The following is a 26371-nucleotide window of genomic DNA, read 5'->3' as shown; positions in this document are numbered from 1 at the left end:
AAGCAGGACCAATCTCCAAATGGCCCCCTCGAGGATTGAACTCACAACCCTGGGTTTAGCTATTTCATCTGCTTAGTCTCAGGGTTGCCCTAAGAGTGACTTGCTCCTTGATTGACAGCTTTAAAATTGTCCTGCTATTATGTGAGGGGGAACATAACCCCCATCAGAGGCTGCTGCACCGGCTCCATTGGAAAGCAGCTGGTCACTACTATTTCTTGCACTATATGCAGATGTTTCACCAAACACTGACTCTTCCAGGTCACCCTCAGTGTCCCCGCTGGCATCGGATGGCTCTGGGGATCGGCTGGGCTGGGAACATCGTCCTGCTGGGAGCTGTGGTAGCGATGGGCATGTGGGGTGAGTAACTCAAGGCTCATTATTCACTTGTGAGAAATGCTGCACCACGAGATTTCCTCTTCCCCCACATTTCTACAAAGACTCTTTCTTGTTCCTAGAATCCGGGAAATGTAGGGCTGGCAGGGGCCTCATGGGGTCGTCTAGTCCAGCCCCCTGCACTGAGTCAGGGTTATCGATTCCAACACATTTGTGAATAAAATCATGGATGCTTCATCATTCCAAAACAGAGCAAAATATTCCATGAACAATGTGTAGCTAAGAGCTTGATACATGAACCCCTGTGATCCAGCTATGGCAACTCCTCTGTGGGCTTGGCTACACTTACAAGTTGCAGCGCTGGGAGTTACAGCGCTGGTCATGCAGCTGTGGAAGGGCCAGCGCTGGAGTGTGGCCACACTGACAGCTACCAGCGCTGCAGTGTGGCCACTCTTGCAGCACTTTCCAGCGCTGTATTGAGAGGTGCATTGTGGGCAGCTATCCCACAGAGCACCTCGTCCCGTTTTGGCGCCGTTTTGGCGCTGAGTATTGTGGGAAGGGGAAGGAAGTGTGCGGGTCATTCCGCTTCCTGTTTGCCAGCGCCCCGTGGTGCATCGCTTCACATCCCAGCATTCACTCTTTCCAGCAGCGTTTGGCGCCATTGTGAGTGTCTTTCTGTTACTCTCTGTGTGAATCGCGATTTCTGTGGCAAATGGAGCCCGATCTGCTGAGGACTCTGCTGATGAGTGTCACCAGCACAACACGTTTGGCAGTCCAGCTATTCCTTCAGCTCCAAAGTGACAGTGAGGATTCCGACGATGATATCAATATGGATTTGCCTGCCGCGTGTGACACTAAAGTGCTTGCGGCATTTACGGAAATGCTCAGCACCGTTGAACGCCGCTTTTGGGCTCGGGAAACAAGCACTGAGTGGTGGGATCACATCGTCATGGAAGTCTGGGATGACGAGCAGTGGCTGCAGAACTTTCGTATGAGAAAAGCCACTTTCATGGGACTGTGTGCTGAGCTCGCCCCCACTCTGCGGCGCAAGGACACAAGATTGAGAGCTGCCCTGACGGTGGAAAAGCGAGTGGCTATTGCAATCTGGAAGCTGGCAACTCCAGACAGCTACCGGTCGGTCGGGAACCAGTTTGGTGTGGGAAAGTCGACCGTGGGAATCGTTTTGATGCAAGTTTGCAAGGCAATTAATCGCATCCTGCTAAGAAAGACCGTGACTCTGGGGAGCGTGCAGGACATTGTGGATGGCTTTGCACACATGGGTTTCCCTAACTGTGGAGGGGCAATAGATGGGACGCATATTCCTATTCTGGCCCCCCCCCACCTGGCATCAGAGTACGTTAATCGGAAGGGGTATTTCTCTATGGTTCTCCAGGCGCTTGTGGATCACCGCGGGCGTTTCATTGACATTTACACAGGCTGGCCTGGAAAGGTGCATGATGCACGCATCTTTCGGAACAGTGGCCTGTTCAGGAAGATGCAGGCAGGGACTTTTTTCCCAGACAGGAAGATCACAGTAGGGGATGTCGAAATGCCCACTGTGATCCTTGGAGACCCCGCGTACCCGTTACTGCCTTGGCTCATGAAACCCTATACAGGGAAGCTTGACAGGAGCAAGGACCGGTTCAACTACAGGCTGAGCCGGTGCAGAATGACTGTGGAGTGTGCTTTTGGGCGTTTAAAAGCCCGCTGGCGTTGCTTGTATGGGAAGCTAGACTTGGGGGAAAGCAGCATCCCCGCGGTTATATGCGCTTGCTGTACCCTCCATAATATTTGTGAAGGGAAGGGTGAAACATTCAGTGAGGCATGGACCACCGAGGTTCAAGTCCTGGAGGCTGAATATGCACAGCCAGAGAGCAGGGCTAATAGAGAGGCCCAGCACAGGGCTACAAGGATTAGGGATGCCTTGAGGGAAGAATTTGAGGCTGAAAGCCAACAATAATGTTTGCTGCCTTGCATGGGAGTGAATTGCACTGCTTACACTGTTATTCTATTATCCATAATAATAATATGATTTGTAGTGCCTCTTTCTTTACTGGGCTAAGGTATCTTTCACTATCTGCTATAATAAAGACTGTTTTCAAAGCCAAGAATTGTTTTATTGAAAAGAAAAAAACTTCCTTGACAGACAGACAGACACACAACATTTCATGAACACAAGAGGGCAGGGGTGTGGGTTGGTGAACTGTACAGTCACAAGTTTGCATATGCCCTGTCTGGATTGCTGTTTAATGAATCCTGCACTTCAGGGTTCATATACTGCATGGTGATGGGGGTTGAATGCAGAGGGTAAGGGTGGTGGTAGGTATCAGGGCTGGTTGGGGAACATACAGGTGTTGGAGGCAGCTGGTGGTGGTAAGAACCTGGATGCTGGGGAAAGGTGGTTTGAGCTGACATTGGGGCACAAGGCACAAAGGACGGGGCGGGTGGGGGAGTAGCACGGTAGTGCTCTGCTTGCATGGCAACGAGTGACTCTATAGACTCCGCTTGGCGCTCCAGGATGCTTAGCAGCCGCTCCGTGGTTTTCCTCTTGGCCACTGCATTTCTCTTGCGTGTCCTGCTTTCTTTCTCTCGCCAATCCTTCAAGTCCTTACTCTCTCGAGCAGACTGATTAAGAACAGTTTTCAGCATGTCTTCTTTGCTCTTTCGGGGATTTTTTCTCAAATTTTGAAGCCTCTGTGATGTTGAACATCTGGGCAGTCCAGTAGTCAAGGTCACTGTAGAAACAGAAATGACAACATTTAACACGGGCAGCATTGTATCCACTATCTCCAGACATGAATTGTTACACTGAGGGAGTGAGTTCTTATTTAAGCATTCTTTTACCCACACGCATAACACTACAGAAGCCACGACATGGTGAGTGAGCAGTGCTTATATGGGGAGAAGTGGGGCTTGGGTGATAGAGGGGAGCTGGTTGCTTCGGGTAATCTGGAGTGCTAGAGGGTTTGAGTGAAATGAAGATGCAGATGCAGGGGTGATCTTATCTCCCTATCTCTTCACTAAAGAGTCTCCCAACATTTTTCACAGGACTTAATCCTGGAAGATGTTTCCCTACTGCGAGTCACTAGGGAACAGCGGGGGGCTCTTTTAGAGCAATGTGGATTCCGCCCGGGACCCTATGCGGCTTGCCTGTGTTCAGAAATGGTCCCCCCACCACTGGCAGAAGAGTGGCGCGGACGCGTCACCGTCACTGGGACAAGGGACACAGTGGCTCTGCCTATAAACCTGCGCAGGCATATTGCCCACGCTCTGGATGAAGCTTTTGCTGAGATAACTGAGGCAGATTACCGCGACGTGATAGACCACATCAACGGGCTATTCCACATCTAGAGGCTGGCATGCATGCATCCATAACCCCCCCTCCTCTCCAGAAACATTTCACCCAGAAAATAAAAGCCGCTTACCGGTAACACGCTCCTCTGCTTGTCCTTCTGCAACTGCTGGCTGCTGCGATTGGGTGCTTTCCTCCTGGCTTGAGAAGAGCTCCTGGCTGCATGCCTCCAGGGAATCTGCGGTTTCTTCCCCCATGCCAGGAGCTTCACTCGCGGTTTCCTCCCCCCCCCACGCCTCCGCCTCCGCCGCCTCCTCCGCCTCCTCCTCCTGTCCCCCAGCCTGCTCAGAAGTGTCCATCGTTATCCTGGGATTGGCAGTGGGGTCACCCCCAAGTATCTCATCCATCTCCCTGTAAAAACGGCAGGTCGTGGGAGCAGCTCCGGATCGTCGATTCCCCTCTCGGGCTTTGTAATAGGCACTCCGCAGCTCTTTAATTTTCACCCTGCATTGTACTGCGTCCCGATCATGGCCCCGATCCAGCATGGCCCTTGATATCTGCTCAAAGATATCGTAATTCCTACGGCCGGAGCGCAGCTGTGCCTGAACAGATGCCTCACCCCAAACACTGATGAGGTCCTGCAATTCACCAGTGCTCCATGCTGGGGCTCGTTTGCCGCGTGGAGGCATGGTCACCTGTAACTGATTAAAACTGATTGCACTCCACACCTGGCTGCAGCAAACAGGAAGGAGATTTTTAAATTTCCCGGGGCATTTACAGGGCGGGTCACCTGAGGCAAGAGCAGTAGAGTGCAAACTGATGTGCAGAGTGGCTGAACAGGAATTCTGGGATACCTCCTTATTCCCTGGAGGACAGGTAAAGCGCTGGTGAGTGTCCACACCTGCTGGGCAGCGCTGGATCACCAGCGCTGCACTCCTTATACCCCTGCCGGGATGGGTTTTCAGCCAGCGCTGCAACCAGGGAGTTGCAGCGCTGGTTGTGCTCTGCAAGTGTGGACGGGGTGTTGTTGCAGCGCTGGAAAGCCTCCACCAGCGCTGCAACTTGTAAGTGTAGCCAAGCCCTGTTAAGCGTGCAGGGAAAAGGGAAGGAATCTTACAATGTGCAACGAATGAGAGTTTCTGTCTTGTTCTTTCTCTTTCCCTACTCTAAACTTGTCACAGCATGTGCATGTGTTTGTTTTGCGCACACACACTCTCAGTCTCAGGTTGCGAACCCGGAATAGTTAACTCTGGTTCACAATCATGCTCTTTCCTTCCCGTCAAAAGGAAATTTTAAGGGCCTGGGGAATGACGGTGCCAATGAGAGAACCAGCTACGGCTATAACTGCAGCACTGAGCTGAAGGATTTTCCATTCTGCTTCAAACAGTTTCTATGTGAACCTCCATCCAGCAACTCAAGAGGTAACTTCTGCTCCTTTGCTCTCTCAGCTGCTTCCCCGTAGTTCAGTGACACCTAGTGGTCACTTGGGGGTAACGCTCAGTGTGTACAGTACAAACTGCATTAAGTATCCTACTTGTGTAGATCCTTTCGTCCCAAAGGGCTTTACAAACTAATTATAGTGTGTACTGGTAGGGAATCTGAATACAGGCATCATTTACACTTTCCACTGGAAAAATTTCTTATGACTTTTTAAAGAAGCTCTTGCACCTTATTGTTCACAGCAGACCTTTGAAAATTCAGCACGGGGAGAGGCCTCAGGCTGGAGAAGGGACTTTTCTTTGTTTGAAGAAATTTCACTTAGGCTCTGCTGAGATGTGAACTTTGGAAATGGTGGTGGTGAGGAAAGCTTGGTCACATGTTAAAATAATAACAGCATGAGCCTTCTAAAGTACTGGGCTCACCCTGTGTCTGGACACACACTGCACTGGGGCTGGCAGACCAGCTGTAGCTGGGAAGGTGAGAGCTGGGCCAGGCTCCCCACAGCCCAGCACCTGACCATGTAGCTTTTGCCCCATAAGCTTCCCTCAGAGACAGGGCGAGAGCTGAGATGGGAACCTTCTGACAGCCTCCGAACCCAACAACCCCTTCCCCCACATCGCAGCCTTTTCCTACCAGCAGGTAACGCAGTATGCCTGTGGCTGAAGGGATCGAGTCTGTGCTGACGGTTCATGGTTCAGACCCTTGTGATGATTCATGCTGGGCATGTTGCTCCAGTTGAACATCATAGAATTATTGTTCTTTTATTTTTAAACTAGGAAATTCCATTCAAATAATGTTTAGGAGGCAAAATCAAGCCCTTGGAAGTCAGGAAATGACAGATTTATGGTGCATGGATAGTTCGGCCTCTTTGTGCATATGCATTAATAGACAATCTTTAATTACATGATCACATACTATTGTTTTCTCAACAGGGCCTTGCCTCATTCAGTGCACAAGATGGACCCACAAGGGGCAGAATTAAGGTTGCACGGGCAACTAGAAATCTGGCATTTCCTAACTTTTGAGTGCTTGCCTTTGCACGCTAAAGTTCTTTCAGTGTTATCTACAGAGGGCTGGTCTACACTACGGGGGAAAATCGATCTAAGATACGCAGCTTCAGCTACGTGAATAACGTAGCTGAAGTTGAAGTATCTTAAATCGAATTACCTACCGTCCTCACTGCGCGGGATCGATGTCCGCGGCTCCCCATGTCGACTCCGCTACCGCCGTTCGGGTTGGTGGAGTTCCGGAGTCGACAGGAGCGCGTTCGGGGATCGATATATCGCGTCTAGATGAGACGCGATATATCGATCCCAGAGAAATCGATTGCTACCCGCCAATACGGCGGGTAGTGAAGACATACCCTGTACAGTCATGGAGCCACAGGATCTGTGCCACGCCCCAGCTTTTTTGAACAGGCTCTTGGAGGACCCCTTTGGCATGCCAGACTTTCCTTAAGGGTAGGCTACCTGGTTTCCACACCTCCACAGTTAAGTCTCTAGACTCCAGCAGTTCTGGTGCCCGGTTAGTCCAACTGAGATAGACTCCGGGTCAGGGACTTGTACGTTCTTCAGGGACTAACGCACCTCAGCAAGTATCTGCAGTGACACCAGGCAGCCTGTTTAAACCAGAGTAGGGTTTACCCAGTCAACCAACGCAGCACTGGGAAGTCCTTAGGTTAGCACAGAGGAGCAAAGGTTATGCCACAGTCCATGTAGCATTTAATTTCAGAAAGGGGAACTACACAAAAATGAGGAGGTTAGTGAAACAGAAATTAAAAGGTACAGCACCAAAAGTAAAATCCCTGCAAGCTGCGTGAAAACTTTTTAAAGACGCCATAATAGAGGCTCAACTTAAATGTATACCCCAGTTGAAAAAAACATAGTAAGAGAACCAAAAAAGAGCCACCGTGTCTAAACAACAAAGTAAAAGACGCAGTGAGAGGCAAAAAGGCATCCTTTAAAAAGTGGAAGATAAATCCTAATGAGGAAAATAGAAAAGAGCATAAACTCCAGCAAATGAAGTATAAAAATATAATTAGAAAGACCAAAAAAGAATTTGAAGAACAGCTAGCCAAAGACTCCAAAAGTAATAGCAAAAAAATGTTTAAATACATCAGAAGCAGGAAGCCAGCTAAACAACCATTGGGGCCACTGTACAATTGAGATGCTAAAGGAGCACTCAAGGACGATAAGGCCATTGCAGAGAAACTAAATGAATTCTTTGCATCAGTCTTCACTGTTGAGGATGTGAGGGAGATTCCCAAACCTGGGCCATTCTTTTTGGGTGACAGATCTGAGGAACTGTCCCAAATTGAGGTGTCATTAGAGGAGGTTTTGGAACAAACTGATAAACTAAACAGTAATAAGACTCCAGGACCAGATGGTATTCACCCAAGAGTTCTGAAGGAACTCAAATGTGAAATTGCAGAACTAACTGTCATCTGTAACCTATCATTTAAATCAGATTTTGTACCAAATGACTGGAGGATAGCTAATGTGACACCCGTTTTTTAAAAGGACTCCAGAGGTGACCCTGGCAACTACAGGCCAGCAAGCCTCATTTCAGCACCGGGCAAATTTGCTGAAACTATCATAAAGAACAAAATTATCAGACACATAAATTAACATAGTTTGTTGGGAAATAGCCAACATGGTTTTTGTAAAGGGAAATCATGCCTCACCAATCTACTAGAGTTCAGATGTTCTGCCTACCCGGTGTTAGGTGTTCAGTCCTTGGGGCTCCCATTGTTTTTCTGGATCCTCCATTGATATGTGTTGGTTTCAGTCCTTTAATGACCCATTCATGTCACCCAATACCACGTCTCCTGCTCTGTCCCAAGAGCAGATTTCACCCTTCTGCAACCACTAGGCAGCAATGCCAAGTACTGAGAGAAACAGAGACACAAAAAGTATTACGGAAAATTCCCGCTTGGTCACAACATCCACCAACTGGAGAGCAACCGTCTCTAAGGCGAAACTCTAAGTGGCTGTCAAACTGTGCACAGCAACCCTGCCCAATAGCAAAGGGGAGAAAGTGAAGGAGAATCCGAACTGAGCATGACCTGCATTAGCCGCTACTATTCCAGGACTGGAGTGCTCACATCCTCGCCCATACCCCTCACTCCTGGGTGCAGCGCCTCCTGATGACTGAATATTGCACCTGTCCCCAAACAAAAATAAGGGTATTAGCTCTAGCTGCACCAAGGCTCTGTGATTGACTGGGATGAAGTTCAGCACATGTCAAAAATTCTGCTCCATTACGTGTTTCCATTTTCCCTTCCAGAAGCATCAGGGTGCAAGCTCTGCCCCCCAAACTGGCTGCTGCACATGGACAAGTGCTACTGGGTGTCTAAAGAAAAAACTCCCTGGAACAAGAGCCGCGACGACTGTTCAAAGAGGAGTGCTCGACTGTTAACGATTCGAGATCAGGATGAGATGGTAAATAAAACTGTTTGGGGAGATGAGCATCATTAGTGATAATTAATACACAAAACTGCTGTTGTGTGTCAGTTAAGGTTACTCTATACACAAGGCACCTACACAAGCTAAAAAGCAAAGGACTTAAAAAATTAAATACATACCCTATGCTCTACAACCTGGCAGTGGACACTTCACCAGTAACACAACATGGACCACAAAGAACGTACCACAACCTTAACTCTGTCCCAGCAGGGACAGAGGCTAAGTGACTGGCCCAAGGTCACACAGGAGTCTGGGCTGGAAAGGGGAATAAAATCCAGCTGTCCTGAGTCTCTGGCTAGCACCTGAACCACTATAAACTCCTTTCTCCCTGTCAGTTTATTCTTCCATGTCATCTACAGGCCTTCATACAAACTACTTCCAAAGATACAAACCAGATCTGGCTTGGACTCACCATTACATTCCCTGCAAGGAAAAGGATTTGGGTGGACGGCTCCCTGTTAAATCAAACACTGTGAGTGTTGTTATCCTTGGAGTCCATGTAAGATGCCCAGCAGGGAGCAGGGGGTTGTTGGCTTTCCAGCATTGCTGTGAGCAGAGGCTACTTATGGGCGCAATGGATGTTCAGTGCTAGGCACAGTCCTCTGCACAGAGGGATGGTCAGTCCTAAACCTCAAGAGATGATTTACATCAACAGTGCAGCTAATCCTGAAGGTTGGATTTGTAATGTGAACAAGTCGTGTCTACTTCTGGAAAACACCAGCCAGCAGCTTCTACAGGATCATGTGCTGGGAAGTCTTATCAACCAGGGCTCTGTAGGAACAATTCAGGTGTTAAGGAAGAAATTCGAGAGGTGTCAGAATGAGGAAAAGCTGCTATAAGTCTTGTTCAAAAACTAAACAGTGATTTTATTTCTTTTGTTTCCCAGGTTCAAGGTAGTGGCTCCTGCAGAAGGGAACAGCTGCGGGGTGATAAAAGCAGATCAGATTCATTTTGAAACCTGCAGTGCTGTATCGAAATGGATTTGTGAAAAAGACGCTCTTCTGATATAGACAGTGACATTAGTGCTCTGCACTTGTATGTGCGAAGGACAAATCCTCTGTAGTGTCAGTCTGTCACGTGAATGATGAATAGCGTAGGTGAGCTTCAAAGGGAAAAAATGGACTTATGCCCTTTCCACTTCCCTGCTTTTATAAGGTGGATAGAAATGTCCCCGAAGCCTTTTCTTGCATTTGAAATTCAGGTCCTGTCTGGGCTGGATGATTATAGTGAAGGGAGAACCAGTGAAAAGACATCACAAGTAGAGCTAGGGGGAAATTTTCCAATATATAGTTTATTTGCCAAAAAAGGCAGTTTGGGGCTGAACAAGACTATTCACAAACTGGTGTTGACTTCACTGAATAGTTTCAGCCAAAATAAAAACAAATAAATAAAATTCAGGGTAGGCTCACAAGAGGACTGGAAGAGGAGACAGCAGCTAACTACAGCCAAGTGGTTAGTGCGCTAGGTTTGAATCCCTGCTCTGGAACAGTGCGAATAGATGAACCATACACATCTAGAGGTGGTTGTGCTATTTTAAGAATCCACTCCTAGGAAAGAGCTCAACATACCTAAGAATCAGGTCTGAGTACGACAAATATATTTCAGAGCGAGGTTACACAGTGAAGATCACGCACCTTCAAGAATCTAAAATGCTGCAGAGAAGGCACATAACTCAAGCAGCAACAATCTACCCTCTGAAATTTGGAATAATTAGCGTTTGTTTAATTAGCAGCCTGGATAGGGTGACCAGATGTCCTGATTTTATAGCGACAGTCCCGATTTTTGGGTCTTTTTCTTATATAGGCTCCTATTACTCCCCCACCCCGTCCCGATTTTTCACACTTGCTGTCTGGTCACGCTACAGCCTGGGTTTTCCAGGACTGCACATTTTTGCACTGCAGTTTCTTTATAAAAGACACATAAGAAAATATTTTACATTCAAAAGTGCCTTAAAGAAATCTATCCCTGAAGTGCAGCCTGCGGATGTGAAAATCAGCTGTCAGTGACCAGGGGCAGCACAAAAATTGAGGCAGGGAGGGGAAAGAGAGGCGCCTCCTAAAAAAAAATAAATGCATGTCAAGCTGTCTCTAGGGCCACATTTTCACAAAAGGAGGCTCCCAGGCACAAATTTGGAGGCTGGGTTTGCATGAAGACACCCACAGTCTGTATCTCCCAGGGCAGCACAGCTGCATTGCTGGCTGTAGCTAGCAGAGGTGGACAGAGCTTGGAAGGGCCAACACTATGCAGAACCCAACACGGAGGGCCCAAGGGCCAAGCCAACCTATGGCACCCAAGGGGTTGCAGGGAGGCTGTCTGCAGAAAGGCAGGTGTTGCAGTTTGTGGATACAGCAAGGAGCCATGACCCAGTCTGATCGGTGCAAACCCCGGAAAGGCAAGAAATCATGAAAGGCACCAGGGAGCAACTGGAGCTAATGGGATGAATTGAGCAAGGGGGGAAATTTCAGGCTGGGGCTGAGGAAAGGATCCTGAGCCATGAGGTGGTCTGAGAATCTGGGACATTGCAACCCCCTGCAGTGTTTTTGGGGACCAGTGTGTTAAATGTATGAATGGCTTCTGCAAGCTTGTGTACTGCTGTATGGGGAGGGCGACCACAGCTTCTCAGGAGCTACAAACAGTGGGGGTCGATTGAGGTGAGTCACTAAACAACTCCAGTGAGGTACCACCCTGTGACAGCATGTCCCCCCTGTATTCACACACTACTCTCTATTTTAATAATCTTTTTACAAAAACATACCTTGTAAGGCATTGTTTGAAAGCTAATAACTTGCTGGTCAATAATATCACCATGAAGTGTGTTTTGTAACATTATATATGTAACCCTTCTGCCATCAGACTTGGCAGCCATGAGGGCCGGGTTCAGTGTCTAGGGGTTCCCTTTCAACAAGAGACTTGAACCCCCACTCACTGACCTGGACAATACACACCAGCCCCAGGTGCCTCTAAGAGGCAATATTTCCCCTCTCACAAGCACAGAGTCTGAGTGTAGAAAAGAAACTTTTAATAAAAGGAGGGAGGTAACTCAGCATTAATTTGGGAAAACACCGCAACTAGGGTTCATAGACATAAACCATGAGCAAAAGGCCCACCCCCAAGTTAGTTGGGCAGTGTCCTTTTCCCCTCAGGTTCTTAAGTCCAGCAACCCAAGAGTCCCTTTCATGTGCCCGACCCTTCTCTGCACCCCACTCACGGTTGCTGTCCTTGGCCAGTGCAGCCCCAGAGTTCACAGGTTCATCTGCAGAGTTCACCTCCCACCCTGTGTGGAAGGCAGGGGCGGGGGTAAGGAGGCATCTTACATGCTGCTGCTTGGGCACTCACTCGTCGCCCAAACAGCCGATTGCCGTGCCTCTCTGCGGGACTCTGCTCTGGCCCTCTCCACCAGCCACCCTGCTGGCCACTTGCCACACCTCTCTGACAGCCGCCTTGCTGGCCACTTGTCGCACCTCTTCATCAGCCTCCCTGCCAGCCACCCTGGTGGCCACTTGCTGTGCTTCTCCGCCAGCCACCAGCCAAGATGTTTTCAGAGCCCCCTACTTAATACAGCTCCCAGTGATTTCACCTGTTAGTAGGGGAGTCTCACTGCTGGTGCACACTGGGCACTCTCTTGCAATAGAGACACTATCTCAAAATATGTCTCATACTCAGACCTAGGTATCAGTGATTTCAGTTCTACAGCATGAAACAAGACTCTTCATGGAGTCTAAAATAGTTTTTCATTATACCATGGAGAAAGACAGGGTCAAATGGTGTCTGGGACCCTTAAACAGGGCCCACACCCCCAGGTACAAACATCTATCCCCCCTCTCTCTATTCACTAGATTTTGGAACCCATGTCCCCTGCCTACCAAGTGCTGTTTAGTCGAGGAAATGCCAAGCACAGTTCTACTACCCTTGATTCACACAGCGAGGATAACAACCCTTTATTTCTCCTGCCCCAATAACAAGGAGACTGGGGATCCCACACCAGCCAAAAGTGTCCATTTGGGCAAGCAGTCCCATCATGCTGAGCACCTAGGCAGGGTGGGTGTGCCCCTGCAAACCAGATCAGCTCCTGAAGTCCTTTTCCACAGCTCACCACTAGATGTCAGGGGAGAGCTCGTTCAGACTCTGCTTACATCTGTAAAGTTATGGTTTAAGAACATGAGATAAACAACATAGCATTAAATCAGGAAAACACCTCAACTAGAGTTCATAGACCAAACCAGGAGCAAAGACCCGCCCCAGGAAATTGGGCCGCATCCTTTTCCCTGGGCTCTTGAGTCCAGCAACCCCCAAATCACCCCAAGACTCCAAAGTCCAATACCACAAATGTCCCAAGAGTCCAGCAACCCAAAAATCACCCACAGTCCCAAAAGTCCCGCAACCCAAAAGTTTCTGACCTGGGTCAGTGCAGCCCCAGAGTTCAAGAGTCTATCTGCAGGGTTTCCCGCCCCCACCCCCATCCTGGGTAGAAAGGGGCACCTTACGTGGTCTGCTGCCGACTGCCCTGCCTCTACCGTGGGGTTCTGCTTTCGCCTTCACCACAAACTGCTCCACTCTACCAGCCACTCCACTCTGCTCCTCCAACTGTCCCCACAAACTGCTCCACTCTGCTCCGCCAGCTGCTCTGCTCCACCAGCCGTCCCGTGATCTGCTCCAGGCGTCCCCACAAACTGCTCAGCTCCGCTCGCTCCGTGGGCTGCTCCAACCATCCCACAAACTGCTCCGCTCTGCCAGCTGCTCTGCTCCACAATATAGCTTCAGGCTCCCCCACTAGTTAGCATGGCACTCAATGATCTCAGCTCAGTAATTTTAGCTCTTTGGTGATTTCAGCTCATAGTAGGGGAGCCGCAGTGCTGGTGCACCATTAGCCCAAAGTGAGTTCAGCTCAGTAACCTGTAACTAGATTCCTAAAGGAATCAAAAATCAGCTGCTATTCAACAGTGGAGAGAGACAAAGGTACAATAGGTGCTTCTGGCTCACACAAGTGGCCCACACCCCCAGGTACAGATACCTATCTCCAGCCTCACTCAATTCACTGGATTTTGGAACCCATGTCCCCTGTCTAGCGGGTGCTACTTAATTGATGGTGAGACCCTCTGTCATAAAACAGTTTCATAGTCCCTCATTCACATAATCAGGGTGACAACACTTTATTCCTCCTGCCCCAATAACAAAGAAATTGGGGATCCCACAGCTATCAAAGTAACCATTTTAGGCTGCCGTGGGCTATGCTAGGCGGGGTGGGTGTGCCTATGCAAACACGATCAGCCCCTGAAATTCTTTTCTACATTCGCCATAATTCACCACCAGATGTCAGGGTAGAGCTCATCCTGACTCTGCTTACACTGGTATTAAAGGTGCTTATGTATGTGATGCTGTGTGGAATTTGGGGGACACTTTAGGATATTATGAATATCGATATTATAGAACGGCAATGAGTTATGCCAGATATGCCATGTAAGATATCTGCAAGAATGTTATAATCTGCCAAATATGAGAATCTATTTTATATGTTTGTATCACCTTTGTATTTTGGGTTATGGATATGTATGTATATATTACAAAACTTGTGCTATGCTGCTGGGTGACACCCTCAGACAGTTTGATAATGCACTGCCTAGCCTGCTTGATGGCCCATCAAAGACCATCAGCTATTCAATTGACCCATTGAGAGAAGGCAGATATACCTTGTGACTCAGCAAGGCTTTTAGGGGCATGCCTGTGGACAGAACTCTAAGGCCACGTTTACACTTACCGGGACGGTCGACGCGGCGAGTTCGACTGCTCGGAGTTCGAACTATTGCGTCTGATCTAGACGCGATAGTTCGAACCCCGGAAGCGCTAGTTCGAACTCCGGTACTCCACCGCGGCAGGAGGAGTTGCCGGAGTCGACCTTGGAGCCGCGGAGTTCGCTTCCGCGGCGTCTGGACGGTAAGTAAGTCGAACTAGGGTAGTTCGAATTCAGCTACGTTATTCACATAGCTGAATTTGCGTACCCTAGTTCGACCCCCGAGCTTAGTGTAGACCAGGGCTAAGGCTTCCAAGCTATGTGCTGGGCAGCTTGTGTTTGGGACAAAGGAAGTAGAGGCCACGTGACAAAAGGAATATAAAAGGCAGCTGCATCTTCTCCATCTTGTCTTCATTCCCACTTCTTACCTCTGGAGGAAACTTTGTACAAATGAAGCTCTGAACAAAGGACTGAATGACCCATCCAAGCCGTGGATATGTTCCAGAGGGACTTTCAAGCCAGCAAACTTACCAGTACTGCTAGGAACCTGATGAACTTTGAAGTTTTTGTATGTATGTGGCTGTTTGACCATTTCACATCTCTCTTCTTGTTCTTTCTTTTTTCTTTATAGCAAATCTTTAGTTTTAGACACTAAAGAATTGGCTGGCAGTGTGGTATTTTGGGTAAGATCCAAACCTATACTGACCTGGTAATGTGGCTGGCCCTTTGGGGTCAGAAGAACATTTTGTATATGTCAGGGCTGCCCAGAGGGGGGGGCAAGAGGGGCAATTTGCCCCAGGCCCCGGGCCCCGCAGGGGCCCCCACGAGAGTTTTTCGGGGCCCCTGGAGCGGGGTCCCTCACTCGCTCCAGGGGGCCCGGAAAACTCTTGCGGGGCCGGGCGCAGGAGCTTCTTCACTCCCGGTCTTCGCTGGTGGGGGGTCCTTCCACTCCGAAGCGGAAGGACCCCCCCGCTGGCGAATTACCGCCGAAGACGGAGCGGGACCCGCCGCCGAAGTTCAGCTCGGTCTTCGGCGGTAATTCGGTGGCGGGGGGCCCTTCCCTTCCGGGACCCGCCGCCGAAGTGCCCCGAAGACCCGCGGCGGGACCCCCCGCCGCCGAATTACCGCTGAAGACCGGGCTGCACTTCGGCGGCGGGTCCGGCTTCGGCGGTAATTCGGCAGCGGGGGCTCCCGCCGCGGGTCTTTGGGGCACTTCGGCGGCGGGTCCCGGAACGGAAGGGCCCCCCGCCACCGAAGACCCCGGGCCCCCGGAATCCTCTGGGCGGCCCTGGTATATGTGAGTAGTTTTAAACTAACTTCTCACTGTACTGTACCAAGGTGCTGATTGGGAGCCAGAGAACTGGAGTGCAAAAAAGGGGGCTGTATGATTTCTCTTTTGCTTCTTCATAACCAGGGTGGGGGATCAGAAGCACAGTTTGTGACTGGTTGAGGAGTTTAACTTCAGTGTTACCCACCAGTCTTTGGAGGATCTGCTCTCCCTTTTGCAGCCTGACCCGACCTTGGCATTGCCAGTGAGGGCTGCCCCAGGTCACAATGCACATATAGGTTATTCTTGTACAGGAAGGGCAATAAGCTATGCCATTGTGAGGCACCTTTTTTCTGGTAATGCTGCATCCACACTAGGGTTATACTGGTATAACTATATTGATTAAAAAAACATACCCCAAACTGAAAGAGTTATATTGGTACAAAAACTGTGCAGAACAGGCCTTATTATGGGACACTGATGCATTTATGAAAATCCCTCCCCTAATTGGTACTATGTGCTTTGAAAAATGTTAAGTGCAAAGTGCAATAATTATTCTATCTTGGATCCCACCTGAGGTGGGCAGCTGGTGTTTCTTCTCTGCAGCTGGAGATGTGTGATCACCTTCAGCCTGCACCTTCTGTTTTGCGTTTTGTCTTCCAGCAAAAGATTAGACGATAAGATAAGTGATAGCCACACCTGTCCTGAGATGCTCCAAGTTAGGGCATAGGCCCACAGCAGAGATGACGACACCTCCTCAGGGGTCTGCAGTGAGAAACCACACAGGAAGCTTAGAGATATGCAGAGACACAAACAGAAGGGCAATAATTCAAGTGTTTATTAGACTGGACACCTCCTACCTTTAAGATGAGGAAGATGATATTGTGTGGACAGAAAACAAAAAATGAAGAATCATAGATGCAGGCCATGTGCTGAAAGAAACTATGGCCCCATCTTTTACTCACTTTTAAATGTGCAGTAGTGACCCACCCTTACACAGCATCATGTTGAACCCCACTAGTGGCTGCACCACAGAAGTTTGAGTCTATCACCTGTAAACTGGCAGAGAAGGTTCTTTTAGCTCAGGCAATAGCAGCTCATGTGTTTAGATCAAGAAGTTGTAGGTTCAGTTCCTCCTGTCAACAAGCCATCCGGAAGTGTTGTTTTATAATTAAAAGCCAGATCTATGTGTACAGCCATTTTGTGCATTGTATATTTGTCAATAACTGCAAAAGCCTTTTGCATACTGTGTATTTCTTGTGCATAAATAGTTGCATATAAAAAAAGTAAGTTTAGAAGTTCAAAATAGTAGCTCTACATTTATTTTTCTATGAGTTTTATCTGAATAATTATTGCAGGTCCAGGCCTTCTGGTCTATTGTTTCATCTGTCACCGAAATGCAGCTGTTCTGAGATGAACCAAATCTGCTATTTAACATCAATGCTTTAGAACAAGAACTAAGGCCTTGGCTACACTTGTGAGTTAGAGTGCATTAAATCAGCCCCGGGTGCCCTAACTCCTGAGGTGTCCACGCTGGCAAGGCACGTAGAGCACCTCATGGCTGGAGCGCTCCTGGTAATCCACCTCCATGAGAAGCATAACTCTTGCTGCACCCCAGCTGGAGCGCCGCAGTGCCAGTGTGCACACCCTGGTCTATTAATGCGCTCTGATCGTCCTCCATGAAGTGTCCCACAATGCCTGTTCTAGCCATTCTGGTCATCACTTTGAACTCTGCTGGACTGCTGTCAGGTGACTGACCATCAGACCCGCCCTTTAAATTCTCTGGGAATTTTGAAATCCCCCTTCCTATTTGCTCAACAAGGCGTGGAGTGTTCTCAGCGCATCTTTTCAGGTGTCCATAGCTCCACGCACCAGGCGATCCCCAGTATGGAGCAATGGCAAGGTGCTGGACCTCATCAGTGTTTGGGGGGAGGAAGCTGTCCAGTCCCAGCTGTGCTCCAGCCGTAGAAATTACGATACCTTTGGGCAGATATCAAGGACCATGATAGAAAGGGGCCATGACCAGGACACAGTGTAGTGCAAGGTTAAAGTGAAGGAGCCGTGGAATGCCTACCGCAAAACATGGGAGGTAAACCGCCACTTCAGTGCTGCGCCCATGACCTGCCGTTTCTACAAAGAGCTGGACACAATACTTGGGGGTGACCCCACCTCCACTCTGAAGAGCACCATGGACACTTCAGAGGCCACAGCAGCCCAGAGTGCAACAAGGCAGGAGGAGGAAAGTGGGGTCGAGGGTGCTGAGAAGGTGGGGGTCCCAGAGCCAGAGGACAGCCTGGCATCCCTAGATGCATGCAGCCAGGAGCTGTTCTCAAGCCAGGAGGAAGGTAGCTAGTCGCAGCAGACAATGCTTGTGGAAGAACAAACACCAGAAGAGGTGCCTGGTAAGTGGCTTTTATTTTGAGAAGGGAGCTGTTCAGTGCAGGCCCTTAGGGCGAGGAGGGTTGCAGAAAGAAGGCTTGGGGCTGTGTGCATGCCTAGATGCAGAATAGGGCATTGATGTGCTCTCTCACATCACGGTAATCGGCTTCAGTGATCTCTTCAAAGGTCTCATGCAGAAGCTGGGAAATCCACTTGCGCAGGTTCTTTGGCACAGCTACTGTGCTCCTTGTCCCAGTCAGGCTAACATGTCCATGCCACTGTGTGGGGGGACCATTGCTGCACACAAGCAAGCTGCATATGGGCCAGGGCAGAAGCTGCATTGTACAGAAGACCCTCCCTTGCTTCCCAGGTCACCCTCGGCAGTGAGATATCTTCCAGGACAAACTCATCCAGTGGAAAATGTGGGGACACTGTTCAGTAATGGGCCCCTTTGCAGCTGTTGGCTTTCCCCAAGGCACAGAACCCCAGAGGACAGTACGGCCATGAAACAATCAGTCCCCCTGGCCCCTGTGGTTACGCATCATTTTGGGGCTTTTGTGGGTTATGTGCACTCGCTTTGGGATGGGCACTTTCTGCTATTGTGTGCACTGTGCTTGACTTTAAGTTCGGCCGAATCATTGCTCTGTCTGGCGTGACCAATGCTGCCTCTGTTAAATACTGCATTTTGGCTTTACAGATATACCCTTGAGATCCCAGCCGTCCTTGTTATCAAGGGCCAAAAGGCTGCAAAGAATCAGGAAACGGCCACCAAGAAGCAAGGAGGACCTTCTGCATGAACTCACTTGCTGAAAATCAAAAAGTACAGGAGAGGCAGGTGACCGAAAGGAGGCTCCGCCAGGAGAATGTGAATCTTGGTCAACAAACTATGGAGCGACTCCTAAGCATTATGGAGCGCCAAGTGGACGCGATGCAGATGCTCATAGCACTGCAGATGGAGCAGATCTGTGCCCGTTCCCCTCCTCCCCACACAGCCTTTGTCCTCCCATGTAACCTTCAACCCACTTTCCCCAACATACAGTTTCTTATCGTCACCAGCTGCCTCCAACACCTGTAGCTTCACCACCCAGTCCTGCAAACTACGATCCTTACCCACTGCACTCAACCCCCATCACCATGCATTTTAGCCAGCCTGAAGTGCAGCACTCATTGCACAGCACTCCAGACAGGAAGGCTGAATATGATAACAGGACATATGCAAATCTGTGATTGTCCCGTTCCCCATCCCACCCCCTTCCCTCCTCCCACGCAGCACAGATGTGTCATGCCATGTGTGTTTCCCCAGCAGTTCTGTTTCTTTTCAATAAATGAATTTTTTGGCTTTGCAAACATTCTTTATTGCATTAAGTAAAAGATAGTGTAGCCCAGGAAAGCAACAGGCACTGCAAGTCAGTGCATTATACGTAGCAAATGCAAATGCTTACTAGCACTGGAATCACTGCACTTCACTCCTGTGCAGGGCACCAAACATTACTGGTGGCTTTCAGCATCAAATTGCTCCCTCAAGGCATCCCTAATCCTTACAGCCGTGTACTGGGCCCCTCTAACAGCCCTGGTCTCTGGCTGTTCAAATTCAGCCTCCAGGTGTTAAACCTCTGTGATCTATGCCTGAGTGAAGCTTTCACCTTTCCCTTCACAAATGTTATGGAGGGTACAGCACGTGGCTATAACCATGAGGACGTTGTCATCGGCCAGGTCCAGCTTCATGCAGACAGCACCAGCGGCCCTTTAAACGGCCAAAAGCACATTCAACAGTCATTCTGCACCGACTCAGCCTGTTGTCGAACTGCTCCTTGCTGCTGTCAAGGCTCCCTGTGTAGAGTTTCATGATTCATGGGTAAGCAGGGTCTCCAAGGATCACAATGGGCATTTCAACTTCCCCTACAGTGATCTTCTGGTCTGGGAAGAAAGCCCTGGCTTGCAGCTTCCTGAATAGGCCTGTATTCCAAAAGATGTGTGCGTCATGCACCTTTCTGGACCAGCCTGCATTAATGTCCATGAAACGCCCACAGTGATCCACAAGTGCTTGGAGAACAATCGAGAAATACCCCTTCCAATTTATGTACTCGAAGGCTAGGCGGTGTGGTGCCAGAATTGGAATATGCATGCCATTTATCGCCCGTCCGCAGTTAGGGAAACCCGTTTGTGTAAAGCCAGCCACAATGTCACACACATTGCCCAGAGTCACAGTTCTTCTGAGCAGGATGCAATTAATGGCCCTGCACACTTGCATCAACACGATTCCAACTGTCGACTTTCCCACTCTGAACTGGTTCCCGACCGATCGGTAGCTGTCTGGAGTTGCCAGCTTCCAGATTGTAATAGCCACCTGCTTCTCCACCCGCAGGGCAGCTCTCAATCTCGTGTCCTTGCACCGCAGGGTCGGGGCGAGCTCATCACACAGTCCCATGAAAGTGGCTTTCCTCATCCGAAAGTTCTGCAGCCACTGCTCGTCACCCCAGACTTGCATGATGATGTGATCCGACCACTCAGTGCTTGTTTCCCAAGCCCAAAAGCGCCATGCCATGGTGGTGAGCATGTCTGTGAATGCCACAAGCACTCTCGTGTCGTACGTGTTATGTGTGTCGACATTATCGTTGAACTCCTCACTGGCACTTTGTAGCTTAAGGAGTAACTCGACTGCAGTTTGTGACATGCTGGCGAGACTCATCAGCATATTCCTCACAAGATCGAGATCCATTCCTGCAGACTGAAAGGGAAGACAGAGCGCGCAGTACAAAAACCCATTGAAAGATGGTGGATGGAAGCACAGGGATTGCTGGGATGCAAAGCGATGCATCACGGGGCATTGGGGCAGGACCCAAGAAGGCCTGGCACCTCCACTCCTTCTTCCCACAGGCTACAGTGCTAGAATTGGAAGAGGTGCTCTGTGGGATAGCTGCCTATAATGCACTGCTGCCAATGCCGCTGCAAGTGCCGCAAATGTGGCCACGCCACTGCGCTTGCACTGACAGTGTGAACACACTGCAGCGCTTTCCCTGCTGTGGTCTTTGTGGGCTGGTTTAACTCCTGGTGCTCTACATCTGCAAGTGTAACCATGCCCTAAAGAAGAATACTATAACCTCAGTGCTAGAGATAGGTGGAGTTTGTTTTTGTTCCAGTGCTAAACAACAACAAAATAAGGTAGGTCCTACCTTCTTCCAGTAATGCCATTTTTTAAAGGTAATTAAGAACAGGATATTTATTTGATTGACATTTAAAATTCTTTATCTGACTACGAAAATGTCAACCCCTGATCTTCTGCCTGAACTTCTTGACTTTGTCCCTCTATTCCTGTTCTTTCAGTCAATATTTTCCATTAGAGAGTGTTACAGCCCACGCTGAGTTAAATATAGACTTGCAAAGTATTCTGCTGTTTGCTGGGTTTCAGAGAAAGGAAATGGAGGGTTTCAACAATTAAACTGTTCATTTCAAAACTCTCACACCTCAGGTCCCTCAGCTCATCAGCCCTACTGCATTTTTTACAATACACAGAGTGAGCTTGAAAACCTAGTGGAGAAAAACCAAGTAATCTGAAGGACATTCTAACACATTGTTGTTAGGTTTAGGCATTGTTATTTGCAGAGAGGCCTTTGCTATCGTTAACTGCAAAGCCTTGTTACCACTTGTTAACCAGTACTATAGCACCCTTGTTTGCTGCATGTTTTTGCAAAGCCAGCAGGCCAATGTTTTTCACTAACTGCTCTGTTCATGTTCACATAATACATCTTCACAGAATAAATCACTTTTGGGGACAACTCTTCTGCCTGCAGTCATTCCTCCTACAGTAGCATCTCTCTCCTGATACATAAAATCAAACAGGAACATGTATGTTGTGGTAGCATTTTGGAATTGTTATTGAAAAGGTGCTAATGTCATACACGTTATGAATTGGTTACATATAAGCACTCTGAATGGAACTCTACATTGGCAAAGTTAGTTCTACTTCGAGTCAGTGCGCACAGACCCATTCCACTGTAGGTGTATGTGCACCCAATGCACTCCGGTGGGAGACTTTTGCCAGCAGTACCACTACTCAGTGCATGTGCCCCTGCTATCCTTTTGCACAGAGCCAATGATATATGGAGGCACGGTTGTCACTTCCCTCTCAGTTCTTCTTACCACTCCTGGTGAGAGTTGGAGCTCTCTGTCGCTCATCAGCTTTGGTTAGCCGGCTTTAAAAAAGAGAGTTTCTCTTATTGCATATAGTTTAGTGTTAGTTCTAGCACTAGAACTAGTTTAGTTAGTCAGTTAGCTGTTTGGGGGAGGGGGAGTTTGCCATGCAGAAATCACCAGGATTTCAACAAGATGCCAGACACAAAAGTTGCCTAATTTGCTTAGGTGAGGGACATGGAGGAACAAATGTCTTATATGCACCTCATTTCCAATGAGGACAAAGAAGCAAAGGGATTTCCATCTTAAAATTCATCTTCTCAAAAAAGTGGTGTGTCCCTCCGTGGAAACTGACCCTGACCATTGGAGGGTAGAGAGCTCCTCTATGGGGAATGCCCCTCAGGCTGCCCTGGCTCTGAAACAGGGTTTGGATGAGCAATATCACCCCACTTCCTCTCCTGTGGTCTCCTGAAAGCACTCAGATCCATCTGAGATTGATAAACTGTCAAAATCTTGCTCTTCACCTCACAAAGAGGCAATTTTCAAGTCCTCCAGTGCCGAGCTGAGGTCTGGTCATAAGCACTGATACCTCGGGAGGCACCCTCAAGACCGGTGCCTTCACCTTTACTGGAGAGATCTTCGACCCCAGCACTGTCAGGTCTGGAACCAGTGTTGGCAGCTGTGCACTCACCTCTGCTGTCAGTGCCATTGACTCCACAAGCATTTGTGTCTCCTCTGCCCATCTCACCTTTGCTGCAAGAGCATTGTCTGCACCATTCAGGAATTCAGATATTTCCTTACCTGGATGATTGGCTAGTTTGGGGAAGATCAAGGTTCCATGTCTAGAACAATATCCTGGTCATCAGACATCTGTTTTCTCATCTTGGTCTAAAATTGAAAGTAGACAAATCGACATTATAATCAAAAGAATAATTTTTGTAGGAGTGGATCTAGACTCTATTACTACTATAGCTTATATGCTGATGGACAGATTCCTGTCCATAGTCTCCGTCTAAAACCCTCTTGTCCAACCCAAGGACTGCTGCATTTGAAATCTTCTGTTCTCTCCATCAGTACTGTGAGAGTCCATTTACCTTCCATCTTTGTGATACAGCTACCAGTAGATGAGTTTTCTGTCTTTTCACATCTCTGGGTATCTAGATTTTTAAAGAGCCTCATTCATGTGTACCCTTCTGTGTCTGATTCCATACCTTCATGAGACTTGAATTAAGTTTTGCCTTGTTTAATGGTTCCCCTTCAAACTTTTTAACAACTTCCTTATCATTGCTATCAATGAAAACTGGCTTTTTGGTACCAACTACTTCTGCGAGGAGGGTACCACTAGCTGACCACCCTTTCACAAGGGCTACGTCTCCCTTTGACTGTACCCTAAGTTCTTGTCTAAGGTTGTACCTGCATTCTGCCTCAATCAGACCATTCATCTTCCAGTTTTCTTTCCTAAACCTCATTCTAGCAAAGCTGAGGAGAAATGTCATACTTTGGATATGTTTGGAATGCTCTGTCCTTTTACCTGGTGATCACAAAGTCTTTCGGGTCATTGCCTAGACTTTCTGTGGACTTCTCTGAAGGATTAAAGGGCAGTCAGTTACAGCCCAGGGTGTATCACATTGGATTTCTGACTCTATCAAGCTCTGCTATAATATAGCAAAGGTTCCTCATCTCAGAGGCTAACAGCCCATTCCCCTAGAGCTCATTCCACTTTTTCAGCCTTCTTGAGCAACATACTGAGCGTGTCAAGTATCGGGGGGTAGCAGTGTTAGTCTGTATCTACAAAAACAACAAGGAGTCCGGTGGCACCTTAAAGACTAACAGATTTATTTGGGCATAAGCTTTCATGGGTAAAAACCCCACTTCTTCAGATGCATACTGATAGTGGCCATTCACATAGCAGCAATGTGGTCATCTGTACTACATTTTTTCAGACACTATGTTATTGCTCAAGTTTTCTGGGATGATGCCACCTTCAGCAAGTCAGTGCTGCTGTCTCTGTTCAAGTAATCCAAAGTCCCGCCTCCTTTAAGGAAACTGCAGGTGAGTTACCTACAGTGTAATGCGTCCAGTCCCTCCAAGGAGAAGAACAGCCGGCTGAATCTGAATAAGAAGGAGCTGATGCTGATGGGCAGAGGAAAGTATTTTGAAGAACTTACAGCCATGGTGCTGTCTTCACTGGTTGAAGGTACACCTCCACCATGGGCAATTCAGTCTGTAATGTAGGAGTACTCTTGGATTTCTTGCTGATACTGAACACTCACGTAGCAGCATCTGTGAGTAACACTTTCTATTATCTCTGCTTGGTTAGGGATGCCATCCCACCCTGGCAAATGAAGACCTAACCTCAGTTATTTACACTTTTGTTACCTCTCAGCTGGATTACAGCTATATAATATGCCTGGGCAAGAAACTTTCAGCGCTTATGAAACACCAACTAGTACAGAACCCAGCAGTGTGTCTCCTCAACAGCACAGGCTACCATGAACATATCAAACCTGTCTTCCGCTCTCTACACTGGCTTCCCATAGAACTGCCCCTCCCCTTCCCATAGAACTCAGCACCAAGTTCAGGTCCCACTGTGGACTGGGGGCTTGACGTATGGGAAGAGATGATCCAACCCCTTAAGGAATTGGCCAGTCATAGATGGGAGAACACCGTGTGGCCCTGCACCAGTGGGTGGAAGGCCGATATGGCCGCCAAGTGCACCTTGATGGATGAGGGTGCTAAGCCTTGGGCCCTAAGGTGAAGGAAGTAGTCTAAAATGAGCTGAATCAGAGCGGCCTCAGGCCCCATTGGTACCACGATGCCAGCCAAGAAGTCTGGTGCCACTGCGGGAACGATGCCGACCACAAGACCGGGATCCTGGTGTGGAGGAGTGGGAGTCCCGCTGGTAGCAGCTGCTCCGCGATTGGCTTCAACAGGCAGATCCGTGATGGCGAGATGCTGGTGATCGATGCCTGGTACTTCAAGAGCAGTGCCACGGTGGGGACCTTGAGCGAGATGAAGAACAGGAACAGCATTGATGCCTGTATCGCGATGGGCTACGGTAGCCTCTCAGAGATGAGAACCTCTGGTGCTGACTCTCCTGGTGTCAATGGGACATGCTCTTTTCACAAGGTCTACAGTTCCTTGAGGCAGAGCGATGCCTGGAACCCCTGCCAGTCAGTATCCAGCCAGACAACCTGGTGGGGGTCGACAGTGACCAGCACGGACTGCACACAGGGCAGTCACTGAGTGGGGAACGGCATCAGGAACCTTCCCTAGACCGGTATTGGTACCGTCCAGTGGCAACTGCGGGGATCCAAGCGACGGCTTGCCTCTGGACCAGGGAGCCAATGGTGGCGGTGCCCCTGGTACCGGCAGACACATAATGTCCCAGGCCACCTGCGGGGCCTCCAGCGTGGAGGGCATCCGGATGTCCAGGGAGGCAGGCTCAGAGAGGGTTGGGCTACTCCGCTCAACTTGAGTTGGAGGCTGGGAGGCCAATGGGGACTGAGAACAGCCCAACGTGGGTCTAGTCTCTTCCCCGGTCTTGCTCCAGTGTCTCAGTGGAGAAGACCTCTTCTTAGCCTTCTTGGAGTGCCCTGTGGACAGGGAGCAGTGCCGGCTGGTGGAGGGCACTGTAGGATCGCCGCACACCGATGCCGCGGTGCTCGGCACCAACTCGGAGCGGCACAATGGTGCCAGACTCAAGCCCGACTCCATCAAAATGACTCGAAGCCAAATGTCCTGCTCCCTCTTGGTCTAAGGCTTGAAGAATCTGCAAATCTTGCAGTGATCACTGAAATGGGTCTTTCCCAGACAGCATAAACAGTCCGCGTGCGGATTGCTCACTGGCATTGGCCGCTTGCAAGTGTCACACGACTTAAAGCCCAGGGCACATGGCATGCCCCGACCTGGGCACACTAACTAACTCTAAACTAACTAAAAACTACTTCGACTACAGGTACTACTAGATATAAACTAACAAAGTCCAAGGGGGAATCTACAGCAAGGCTGGAGCAGAGCATTTCCAATGCACCTTCACTGGCGGCAAGAAGGAACTGAGGGTGGGAGGAGCACGCAGCGCCCATTATACCATGCCATGGGGCACCACTCCAGGGGTCACTAGGGGCGCTCCCCTATAGGTACTGCTAGGGGGAAAACTTCCAGGACTGGTGCACCTGGGGAGCACGCACACCTACTGTGGAATGCACATGAGCAATCGAAGAAGAACAAACATGTAACGGATGTTAGTCACACTGCTTAATGCACTACTAGAAGTCTCACAGATACTATGATGATGAGCGTGGTGTAAGATCCTGCATAGAACAAAATAGAAATAT

The 26371-nt window shown here is 49.0% G+C and overlaps 1 protein-coding gene across 1 annotated transcript; it reads left to right on the top strand.

Annotated features, from left to right (window-relative positions):
* Window positions 1-230: 230 nt before the first annotated feature.
* Window positions 231-9944, top strand: LOC123345629 (killer cell lectin-like receptor subfamily B member 1B allele B). Its single transcript, XM_044982618.1, has 5 exons — window positions 231-357; window positions 4912-5046; window positions 8351-8505; window positions 8889-9001; window positions 9416-9944. Exons 1-5 carry the CDS (start codon window positions 231-233, stop codon window positions 9537-9539), a joined length of 654 nt encoding a protein of 217 aa, XP_044838553.1. The 3' UTR covers window positions 9540-9944.
* The last annotated feature ends 16427 nt before the right edge of the window (window positions 9945-26371 follow it).

This window comes from Mauremys mutica, chromosome 12, assembly GCF_020497125.1.
Source record: "Mauremys mutica isolate MM-2020 ecotype Southern chromosome 12, ASM2049712v1, whole genome shotgun sequence".
In the NCBI taxonomy this organism is placed as follows: domain Eukaryota; kingdom Metazoa; phylum Chordata; order Testudines; family Geoemydidae; genus Mauremys; species Mauremys mutica.
The sequence above is the reverse complement of the archived record's forward strand: the minus strand, read 5'-3'. Positions and strand labels throughout refer to the sequence as shown.

Bases quoted from the DNA above. Each gene is read 5' to 3' on its own strand.
- LOC123345629 (XM_044982618.1), top strand. From the start codon at position 231: ATGTTTCACCAAACACTGACTCTTCCAGGTCACCCTCAGTGTCCCCGC. The intron at 358-4,911 runs GTGAGTAACTCA...TCCCGTCAAAAG, and splicing joins GGTAGCGATGGGCATGTGGG to GAAATTTTAAGGGCCTGGGG. The intron at 5,047-8,350 runs GTAACTTCTGCT...TTTCCCTTCCAG, and splicing joins TCCATCCAGCAACTCAAGAG to AAGCATCAGGGTGCAAGCTC.